The following is a 12,032-nucleotide window of genomic DNA, read 5'->3' on the forward strand; positions in this document are numbered from 1 at the left end:
CCTCCAAGCGTATAGCTTCACACAAAGGGAACGTTAACTTATTAATAATTCAAAATAGGTTTGTCACAGCAAGACCAAAATTACATTTCCTGATACCTAGGAAACAGGTCTATAATTCACATGAATTATCATTCTCTAGCTATCAGGAATCAATTGAGAAACCGCTTTATCCGGCATGCGTAGAGCAAATTCGTTAGACTAGGCGTGTATAGTCTCATTTAATACAGAGTCGCATGCTGCTTATGAATATGGTCTCGGATCTGCGATGCACCCATCTGGGGCGGAATTACACAAATTATTAATAATTGGTACATTCCTTGCTCCAAGTCTGTGGGTGGTAACCTGACTTGCCAGGAGGTAACCCTGCCTCCAACACACCTACTTTCCAGGTAGTGACCGCCCCAAAACTCTGGTCAGTAAAAAGCGTTTGCAAGGAACTCCACCCAGTTCTTCAATTTACATCGACTAGGGAAGTCCAGACATGTGCTCACGGAAGAACCGGGCGCATGTTGTGTACAAAGGACTTTTAAGCTGAATGCCTACGTTTAAACTGGACTATTTTCTTCATGCTTCAATGGACTGCTCAGCTAACTAAGTAAGAACTTTCTGTTTTATTCCTTTTATTTTTAAGCTCTGTGTTTTATATGTTAATAGGTGTATATAACTGTATGTAATGCATTTGTGTTATTAAACGTTTAAAAATCGTTTAGCGGTTATGACCTGTTGCTGAACATACACAATCGTACCTATTCTCCTGAACTCGCTACCCTGTGTTTAATAGAAGTATACATTTATAACCCGTATGCGAGAACCCGGCCCAGACATAACGATCTGGCCCAGATTCTTGCATACTGCTAGGGGTTACTAAAGTGTTCTCGAAGTCCTAGTAAAATTACAGTAGCGGGCTGTGTAACTCGCTTGGTGGCAGATCTTTGAATTGTATATGTGTGTGGAGTGATTCGGTTGGTATCAGAACGCTCCCTTCGCGAGTCAGTTCATCAAATTGCGAATGCGGGTTACCCTTCGTGATGAACAAATGACCGTGTAAGAGGATTTCTGACGCTGATCGATTTACCCCACCCGCAGACCGGCTCGCGGTCAGTGACATTTATTTGGCAGCTTTTTGGGATTTGTGTATGTTCAGAACATCAACGGCAACGTTATTTGATTAACCTGCCAGAACAGATCAAAAATCTGTGGTTGATAACCGGTGCATTACCATTTATATAGACTAAACGTGTAGCACAGAGTTCCCCCCAATCTCTTTTCCTATCCTATCTTTTATTTGGCAAAAATGGCTGCAGCAAGATACAAGAAAATGGCAGTGGCAGACCTAGTGAACTTGTGTGAAGAAAAAGGCATTGTGACTTATAGAAAAAAGAAAGCGCAATTGATTGAGGACTTGTTGCGACTGAATACCCAGCCGGAGCAGATGCTGGGAGAGCACACTCCTGGTTCAGACGGTGCTGTAACTGGGGCAGAGGAAAGTGAGCGGTTGGAGCAAAGCAACCCACTTCCAGACCCAGAGGAAAATGGTACCGCGTCTGAACCGGTCGCTGTAACTGCTGAGGAGCATGGTGGCCGGCAGGAGCCCGTCCATGCAAACCCTTTCTGTGTTCCTGATGCTGGAATGCAACCTGGATTACAAAGGCTGTTGGAGACAAATCCTGAGCTGTACATGCAGATTGTCAGAGAGAATGCTGACCGCGCAGAATGCCAGGCGGAACGGGAAGCGGACCGTGCAGAGCGCCGGTGGCTTGCTGAGAGAGAAGCGGAAAGAGAGGAGAGAGCAGCCGCACGCAGACATGACCTTGAAATGGCCAACCTGCGAACGCAAGGCCAAAATCCCTCACAAAGTGCTCCGGAACCCCGGCCCACAGCAGGCCCGTTTGGGACTCCAAAGTTTAAATTCCCAGAAATGGAGAAGGGAACCGACCCGGACACTTATTTACACTCATTTGAAAAGACTTGTCGTCAGCATCATCTGCCCCAGGAGCAGTGGGCGAGATATCTGACACCCAACTTGCGGGACAAAGCGCTTGAGGCGTTTGTGGACTTACCCGCTGACAAGGACAATGACTATGAGGCGATAAAAGCTGCAATTATCGCCAAATACCAGCTGACCCCAGAGGTCTATCGCAAAAAGTTTCGCTCCCTGCAGAAAGGCCACACTGACTCTTACACCGACCTGGAGAGTCGCCTGCTGACTGTGTTCAGGCAGTGGTCGCGGGGCCTCAAAAAAGACTCTCACCAAGGTCTGGAGGACCTCATCGTACAGGAGCAGTTGCTGAACTGCTGCACTCCAGATGTCCGGCAGTTTGTCTTGGAGCGGAAGCCTGAATCCGCCAAAGCTGCCGCAGAACTTGCAGACACTTTTGTGGCCACCCGTGTGCCGGACAGCCGCAAACCTCCAGCCCAGAGCTGGAGAGGGGGGAGACCTATGCAACCCAGCTCTCCTCCCCCTGCTAACCGTGGGAATCGGGTCCCACAGCCACAGAGGCCGGATGCTGCACCTGCTACTCATCCGCCTGATGCCACATATGTTCCGAAGTGCTACCACTGTGGACAGAGAGGACACCTCAAGTCTGCCTGCCCCGAGGTGAGGACGCCGTCTACAGAGCCTAGCGCAGAAGTGGCTAGCGCATCCTCTACTGCACACGCCTACCTCGTCATGGGAGCAGCAAATCCTCGACTTTCCGGAAATCATCAAGTCGTGGAAGTTAACGACCAGATCGCTGTTGGTTTCCGCGACACAGGCGCAGAGCTTACCTTGGTTCGCTCTCATCTTGTAGCCAGGGAGAATTTCCTGCCTAATGAGCGTGTCACACTTTTGGGAGTTGGTGGCACACACGCACGCATCGCCAAAGCTCGTGTTGTTCTCGATTGGGGAAGGGGCCGCCAGTCAAAAGTTGTGGGGGTGACAGATGACATCCCAGTGCCTGTGCTGTTGGGCACCGATCTTGGCACCCTACGATCCTTTTATGAACCTGTGATCAACACCCCGGATTGCCAGTCTGGACCCACTCAGGTACTGTACAAGCTTGGGGTGGGACAGAGGGAGGCAGCCAGGGTAATGGTACCTAGCCCTCCTAGGGAAGGAGGGAAGGAAGCGGTACCTGTTTCTAATGGACAGCTGTCTAGTCACGGTTTGTCTGACTCTAAACCTGTCACTGTTGTTCCAGATACCTGTGTACATGTGAAAAATGAACGTAACTGTGATGTTAATGTTGTACCAGATGTTGCTAATAGCTTTCATGCTGAATCTCACAGTGCTAAAAATGATGTATGTTTAAATGTGACAGTCTCTAATCTAAGAGGTAACAGCCTTGTTTTGCCTGGGTCATATCCGTCCAGGGCAGTGGAAGCAGGCCAGGTGTCAGAGCAGGCAGCTGGGGGCCTAGACCTCCCCTCCTGCTATGACAGCCAGAGTGCTCCACCATTGTCTGCTGTTAACAAACAGCTGGTGGAGACAGGCCGTTCCTTCCCTGTCTCACCCTTGCATGTCTTCCCCTTGCAGAAGCAACCCAGTGCAAAACTGCCCACAGGTCCACCCTCTATCCTTCCTGGAGAAGGGGCAAGCCTCGCCACCCAGGTGAAGGCAAATTCGTTTTTAAAATTGTGCTCTAATGTTCACCTAGGTTGTGCTGACCAAAATGTTGTGCCAAGGTGTAGTCAGTTAGAGCAGGGGTATGCTACGCTGCTTCCAGATTCGCAGGCTGACACCCGAGAGTCAGGAAGTGACCCGGATGTCAGCCAACGACTCTCTCCCTTACAGGAAGCGCTATGCAAACCCAGCCAGGCCTTTAGAGGTAAGCCTGTTGGTGTGCATCGCACCGTCCGCAAAGCGGACACTGGGACACACCGGACCATGAGGCCTTACGCTTCTGGTGAGTTGTCTAACGGGCAGTCAGATAAGAAGTCGAGAACCCGGTCAGTAGCTAAGCGCCGCGTAGAGCGGGTCATGCAGACCCACTCTGTGCGTCCGTCTGGTAGGGGGGAGATGTGACGAACATTACGGAAGTCGTGCGCGTAGTCGCCATCGATTTTCGCATAGTCGTGCGCAGTCCCTGCCAGTCCCGGGTAAATGCACAATAGATGTCAATTTCCCTCTCTCTTACTGAGAACAGTAACCTTCCCCCCACATCCTGTGTCAGGAAAGAATTTCACAAGTAGCCAGACCACCTGGGGAGCAGCATTTGGTCACATAGCTCATGTTCCACCAAACCAGCTCAAACTGGTTGAACTTCAAATTTCCCTCCAAGCGTATAGCTTCACACAAAGGGAACGTTAACTTATTAATAATTCAAAATAGGTTTGTCACAGCAAGACCAAAATAACATTTCCTGATACCTAGGAAACAGGTCTATAATTCACATGAATTATCATTCTCTAGCTATCAGGAATCAATTGAGAAACCGCTTTATCCGGCATGCGTAGAGCAAATTCGTTAGACTAGGCGTGTATAGTCTCATTTAATACAGAGTCGCATGCTGCTTATGAATATGGTCTCGGATCTGCGATGCACCCATCTGGGGCGGAATTACACAAATTATTAATAATTGGTACATTCCTTGCTCCAAGTCTGTGGGTGGTAACCTGACTTGCCAGGAGGTAACCCTGCCTCCAACACACCTACTTTCCAGGTAGTGACCGCCCCAAAACTCTGGTCAGTAAAAAGCGTTTGCAAGGAACTCCACCCAGTTCTTCAATTTACATCGACTAGGGAAGTCCAGACATGTGCTCACGGAAGAACCGGGCGCATGTTGTGTACAAAGGACTTTTAAGCTGAATGCCTACGTTTAAACTGGACTATTTTCTTCATGCTTCAATGGACTGCTCAGCTAACTAAGTAAGAACTTTCTGTTTTATTCCTTTTATTTTTAAGCTCTGTGTTTTATATGTTAATAGGTGTATATAACTGTATGTAATGCATTTGTGTTATTAAACGTTTAAAAATCGTTTAGCGGTTATGACCTGTTGCTGAACATACACAATCGTACCTATTCTCCTGAACTCGCTACCCTGTGTTTAATAGAAGTATACATTTATAACCCGTATGCGAGAACCCGGCCCAGACATAACGATCTGGCCCAGATTCTTGCATACTGCTAGGGGTTACTAAAGTGTTCTCGAAGTCCTAGTAAAATTACAGTAGCGGGCTGTGTAACTCGCTTGGTGGCAGATCTTTGAATTGTATATGTGTGTGGAGTGATTCGGTTGGTATCAGAACGCTCCCTTCGCGAGTCAGTTCATCAAATTGCAATGCGGGTTACCCTTCGTGATGAACAAATGACCGTGTAAGAGGATTTCTGACGCTGATCGATTTACCCCACCCGCAGACCGGCTCGCGGTCTGTGACATTGGTGTATACCATTGTCTGTATTATTATGTACCCCATGTTTGTTTCTTACTTTGTACAGTTCCATGGAATATGTAGGTGCTCAATAAATTATTAATGACAATAATAATAATAATAAGTGACATGACACCAAAACCACCAAGAGTAATCTCATATAAACATAGGCTAAAAATAAAGAAAAATTAAATCCTACTTACCAGATTTAGAAATATCATCCCAAAACGGTGACTCAAATTCATAATTTCCTTCTTTAATTTTTTCAAACAGCTTCGATTCAGTTTCTTCATAGAATGGAGGATATCCACAAAGCCTAAAGTAGAAAGGGAAAAACTCCTGTGTTTAGAATTACTTAGAAGAACAAGTGAATGCATTTCTATCCATCACATTAATATCCTCATCTAAACATTTTATGTCTGCTCATCTTTTTTGAGCTCAGAACATTCATTCCAAGTGAAATTATTCTTATTTAGTATTTATATAACACCGATATTGTCCGCATCACTTTACAGAGTATCCGATACAGTATATAGTCTTGGCGCTAACAGTCTCTCAAAATAGCTCACAATCTAATTCTTACCATATGTTATATGTCCATGCTACTCTAGGGCCAATTTAGGGGAAAGCCAATTAACTTAGCTGTATATAAAAATTGCATTCTGGCGCACAGTCCATAATGCCACAATAGTATGCAAATATAAATAGCGTCCTGGTGCTTTAGCCACAGATTAGTAAATTCAGGCTCTAAACAGATGATTGCAGGCTTCCACCACACCCCACACAGGTGCTCACTCACTGAATGGAATGACAGATCAAACTGTCATAAAGCGTGTGTTTGCAGATAGAGATGGCCTGAACGGTTCGCCGGCGAATGGTTCCAGGCGAACTTTGGGTGGTTGGAACGTTCCCGGAAGTTCGGTTCGCCCTCATAGGGGTCAACTTTGACCCTCTACATCACAGTCAGCAGGTCCGTTGTAGCCAATCAGGCTACACTATCTCCTGGAGCCACCCCACCCCTTATATAAGGCAGGTAGCGCCGGCCATTATAGTCGTTCGTGTCCCTGTAGTAATTTGTGAAGGGAAAGCTTAGTTAGGCTCTTGTAAGCTTGTTAGCTTGCTCCTGGCTGATTGTTATTCCTAAAATAGCACCCCACAACAGCTCTTTTGAGAGCTAATCTTGTTCTTGTTTACTTTTTTACCTTCCTCCCTCTGATTTTGTCTTCCAGGGATTTGTAGGCTGTCAAAATCAAGCTCACATACATTGGCCAGGAATCAAACCCAGGTCAACTGCTTGGAAGGCAGCTATGCTCACCACTATACAACCATTGGCCAGGAGTCAAGCCCAAATCAACTAACAATACAGGCTGAAGCCAGCCATTTCACTCTTCTCTTCAACTACAAGAAAGGCCCAGGAGTCTTAGCAACCGTAATATCTATGTTAAGGCAGGGCCCTTATTACACTTTCTCTTACAGAGCTATGGAAACCGTTTTGCCCATGCGATAAAGCGAGGTGCAAAAAATAAATCATGCCTAGCAGGGGATGGTTTCAATCCATCAACCTCTGGGTTATGGGCCCAGCACACTTCCGCTGCACCACTCTGCTGCCACACAGTGGATGTTTCGTTGTAGGAAAAAGTGGTGGTAAACTTCTTGGACCAGACTTACTTCCTCCCTCCAAAAGACACACATACATCCCAATAAAATCATTTAGCAGCAGCTGCATACACAGTCTCTGTGGCGCAATCTGTTAGTACATTCGGCTGTTAACCGAAAGGTTGGTGGTTCAAGCCCACTCAGGAACGGCCTAGCCTTTTGTGTTCAACAGTTGTCTGAAGAGAACCCCAGATAGCCATTTAGCAGCAACTACATACACAGTCTCTGTGGCACAATTGGTTAGTGCATTTGGCTGTTAACCGAAAGGTTGGTGGTTCAAGCCAACAGCTTTGCGTTTTGTGAAGGGAACTAATGTACCCTTCTTAAACTTGAAGATTGTATACAAATGTAAGCAGACTGCAGAGTGGTGCAGCGGAGGTGTGCTGGGCCAATAACCTGAAGGTTGATGGATTGAAACCATCCTCTGCTAGGCATGATTTCATTTTTGCACCTCGCTTTATCGCATTGACAAAACGGTTTCCATAGCCCTGTAAGTGAAAGTGTAATAAGGGCCCTGCCGTAACATAGATATTACGGTAGCTAAGACTACTCCTGGGCCTTTCTTGTAGTTGAAGAGATGAGTGAAATGGATGGCTTCAGCCTGTAATGTTAGTTGACCTGGATTCGGTTCCCGGCCAATGGTGGTATAGTGGTGAGCATAGCTGCCTTCCAAGCAGTTGATCTTGTATGTGAGCTTGCTTTTGACAGCCTACAAATCCCTGGAAGACAAAATCAGAGAGAGAGAGAGAGAGAGAGAGAGAGAGAGAGAGAGAGAGAGAGGAGGGTGAAGAATTACACTCCCTGATTGATGTATACACATGCAGTAGTTTAGGCTTGCAATTTAGCATAGAATGTGATTTCTGCCCTTAAAACGCTGCTTTATGTCAAATCAAAATTTTCCCTGGGACTTTAGGCATCTATCCCACTCATCCATGCCCCCCTCCAGGTGTTAGACCCCTTGAAACATCTTTTCCATCACTTTTGTGGCGAGCATAATTTTTTCTAGTTTTCAAAGTTCGCCTCCCTATTGAAGTCTATGGCGGTTCGCGAATGTTTGCGGAGGTTCACGGACAGGGCCGGCCCGCCCATGAGGCGGGGTGAGGCGGGTTCCTCAGGCGGCAGGAAGTGGAGGGGCGGCACCAGATGAAGTGGCTGTGACTGAGCGGGGGGAGCCAGAGCCGTGGTGAGGTCAGCCCGACCTCTCCCTCCCTCTCCTCGGGCCGCCCTCCATGCTCCCCCCTCGGACTTTAGGCAGCAGAGTTAGCGCGCAGGGAAGCGCTGCTGTACACAGCCTGTTACTCACCTCCCTGGATCCGATCGCCGCTCCCGCCCTGCTGGTCTTCTCTCTGCAGTGTAGCCGCTGATACATTACACACGCTGCTTCCTGTTTACACAGGAAGCAGCCGCGTGTGTATCAGCCGGCTAGGCAGAGAGGAGACCAGCAGGGCGGGAGCGGCGATCGGATCCAGGGAGGTGAGTAACAGGCTGTGTACAGCAGCGCTTCCCTGCGCGCTAACTCTGCTGCCTAAAGTCCGAGGGGGGAGCATGGAGGGCGGCCCGGGGAGAGGGAGGGAGAGGTCGGGCTGCCCTCACCGCGGCTCCGGCTCCCCCCTCCGCCATTATGAGGGGGCACCTACCTGGGCAAGCTACCTATCTATCCTATACTGGGGGGCACCTACCTAATCTAACCTGTTTTGGGGGCAGCTACCTATCTATCCTATACTGGGGGGCACTTACCTAATCTAACCTGTTTTGGGGGAAGCTACCTATCTATCCTATACTGGGGGGCACCTACCTAATCTAACCTGTTTTGGGGGCAGCTACCTATCTATCCTATACTGGGGGGCACCTACCTAATCTAACCTGTTTTGGGGGCAGCTACCTATCTATCCTATACTGGGGGCACCTACCTAATCTAACCTGTTTTGGGGGCAGCTACCTATCTATCCTATACTGGGGGGCACCTACCTAATCTAACCTGTACTAGGGGCAGCTACCTATCTATCCTATACTGGGGGGCACCTACCTAATCTAACCTATACTGGGGGCCAGCTACCTATCTATCCTATACTGGGGGGCAGCTACCTATCTAACCTATACTGGGGGGCAGCTACCTATCTAACCTATACTGGGGGGCAGCTACCTATCTAACCTATACTGGGGGGCAGCTACCTATCTAACCTATACTGGGGGGCAGCTACCTATCTATCCTATACTGGGGGGCAGCTACCTAATCTAACCTGTACTGGGGGGCAGCTACCTATCTAACCTACACTGGGGGGCAGCTACCTATCTAACCTATACTGGGGGCAGCTACCTATCTATCCTATACTGGGGGGCACCTACCTAATCTAACCTGTACTGGGGGGCAGCTACCTATCTAACCTATACTGGGGGGCAGCTACCTATCTAACCTATACTGGGGGCAGCTACCTGTCTATCCTATACTGGGGGGCACCTACCTAATCTAACCTGTACTGGGGGCGGCTACCTATCTATCCTATACTGGGGGGCACCTACCTAATCTAACCTGTACTGGGGGGCAGCTACCTATCTAACCTATGCTGGGGGGCAGCTACCTATCTAACCTATGCTGGGGGGCAGCTACCTGTCTAACCTATGCTGGGGGCAGCTACCTATCTAATCTATACTGGGGGCACCTACCTAATCTAACCTGTACTGGGGGCAGCTACCTATCTATCCTATACTGGGGGGCACCTACCTAATCTATCCTGTACTGGGGGGCAGCTACCTATCTAACCTATACTGGGGGGCAGCTACAGTACCTATCTAACCTATACTGGGGGCAGCTACCTATCTATCCTATACTGGGGGGCACCTACCTAATCTAACCTGTACTGGGGGCAGCTACCTATCTATCCTATACTGGGGGGCACCTACCTAATCTAACCTGTACTGGGGGGCAGCTACCTATCTAACCTATACTGGGGGGCAGCTACCTATCTAACCTATGCTGGGGGGCAGCTACCTATCTAACCTATGCTGGGGGGCAGTTACCTGTCTAACCTATGCTGGGGGCAGCTACCTATCTAACCTGTACTGGGGGCACCTACCTAATCTAACCTGTACTGGGGGCACCTACCTAATCTAACCTATACGGAAGGGCAGCGACCTAATCTAACCTATACTGGGGGGAAGCTACCTATCTAACCTATACTGGGGGCACTTATCTAACCTGTATTGGGGGCACCTACCTACCTAGCTAGCCTATACAGGTGGCAACTATACTGGCTACCTATACTGGGGGCACCTACCTAACTAACCTATACTGGGGGTACCTACCTATCTTACCTATGCTGGGGGCAACTATACTGGCCACCTATACTGGAGGCAACTACCTGGCTAACCTATACTGGGGGCAACTTTACTGGCTCACCCATGCCTGGCCACCTATACTCGGGGGGGACCTATAGCTGGTTACCTATACCGGGGGGGAGGGCGCAATTTTTACACCCTCGCCCTGGGTGCATTTTAGCCTAGAAACTGCACTGTTGCCGCCGGCCTCCGAGTCCGATGACTCTGAGCTCTGCGGCCTCTCCTGTCTCCTCCAAGGCTGCATGCTGGTGACGCTGCCTAGTGCCTAAGCCTGCTGATTTGATGGCGGCGGCTGCCGCCCGCTCTGCCGCCCTGGCTGCGGCTGATTGTCACGGTCAGTCACTGAGCAGCGAGCGCCGCCGACGTGACGATGATGATGATGATAAGGCTGGCTGGCTGCCGCCGGCCGCCGCTCATGTTATGTAGAAATATTGGGGGGGGGAGTGGGGGCGCCTTTACGATCTTTGCCTCAGGCAGCAGAAAGTCCAGGACCGGCCCTGTTCACGGACCTAAAATCGGAGGTTCGGGCTATCTCTATTTGCAGATCCTTCTGGTCTCACTGGCTCACCGTACGCAATTCTTCAAGAGGTGGGTTATTCCCATATGCCAAGAAAAAAAATGCATCCTATAGTGTAATAATATTTGAAAACACTTTATTTCCCAATAAAATAACATCAATTGCAACACTCAGCTTAAAAACATATATGTCTGACTAAGGAGCACACAAAAGAGCATGTGCAGCAGGTGAACTTGCCGTCCCTGCACGCTCTGGGAAAAGCCAGCTCTGTCCTTCTCCCTTGCAGTAAGCACCGTCAGCCACACATCACTCCATCTTACCATGCTATGTGCACTGGCGGCAGGCCCTGACTGGTTTCATTCAGAACGGACGTTATCAAGGGTGCATATCTCATCGGAACCCGGGTCAGGATGTTTAATACTTCCTAGTTCAGCCCCACTGCTGGTTTTGCCATGTCATGTGCTCTTTTGCTTACAGCTTTTAGAAAATCACTTAAAACACTCTTTTTAGGGCTCGTTTCCACTGTAGCGGTGCGGAATCGCCTGGATTCCACCGCTGAAGAAATCGCATGCGGCTGCGTTTCCCCATGCGGATTTACCCGCGATTTCGCATGGCAAGGAGCCAGGCAAAATTAACCATGTCACTGCCTGTGTAAAGTTCCATTGCCTTTCATGCGAAATCGCATGCGAAATCGCGGGGAAATCCGCATGACAAAGCCGCATGCGATTTCCCTATTGAATGCATTAGCGGCGATTCGCCCGCATTCCTGCCGCATGCGAAATCTGACGACACTGTTGTACAGATTTTTCCCGCACCGAAAAACGCCGCCGCCGCCGCACACGTGGAAACAGCCCCATCCACTAACATTGAGTATGCGAATCCGCATGCAGTGCCCGCATGCGGATTCGCTATAGTGGAAACGAGCCCTTACATTTTTATGTTAAACAATCTTCCAATTGAGGGGACGTGGCCTGCAGCCGCTCAAGATGGACACGTTCTGAGTGAGCTCTGCTCTTCCCGGCTGCATCGGAGCTAACCCAGGCATCTGAACGCTGCTTTTGGGGTTGGGTTCCCTGCCTCCTCTCCCCCGGACCACTCTAGCATACAGATGGGTGGCAAAGGAAAGCGACACGTTGAAGACTCCGGCGCTGAGAGACCCTCTACAGCACG

The 12,032-nt window shown here is 49.1% G+C and overlaps 1 protein-coding gene across 7 annotated transcripts in view; it reads right to left on the reverse strand.

Annotated features, from left to right (window-relative positions):
- CAMK1G (calcium/calmodulin dependent protein kinase IG) overlaps positions 1 to 12,032 on the reverse strand; it is a 2,474,997-nt gene that overhangs the window by 1,000,304 nt on the left and 1,462,661 nt on the right. For all 7 annotated transcript variants that reach the window (XM_068269763.1, XM_068269762.1, XM_068269761.1 and 4 more), the window contains one exon: positions 5,557 to 5,669. In XM_068269763.1, coding sequence (XP_068125864.1) covers positions 5,557 to 5,669 — 113 coding nt within the window. The remainder of the gene's footprint in view (positions 1 to 5,556; positions 5,670 to 12,032) is intronic.

This window comes from Hyperolius riggenbachi, chromosome 2 (assembly GCF_040937935.1).
Source record: "Hyperolius riggenbachi isolate aHypRig1 chromosome 2, aHypRig1.pri, whole genome shotgun sequence".
Classification (NCBI taxonomy): domain Eukaryota; kingdom Metazoa; phylum Chordata; class Amphibia; order Anura; family Hyperoliidae; genus Hyperolius; species Hyperolius riggenbachi.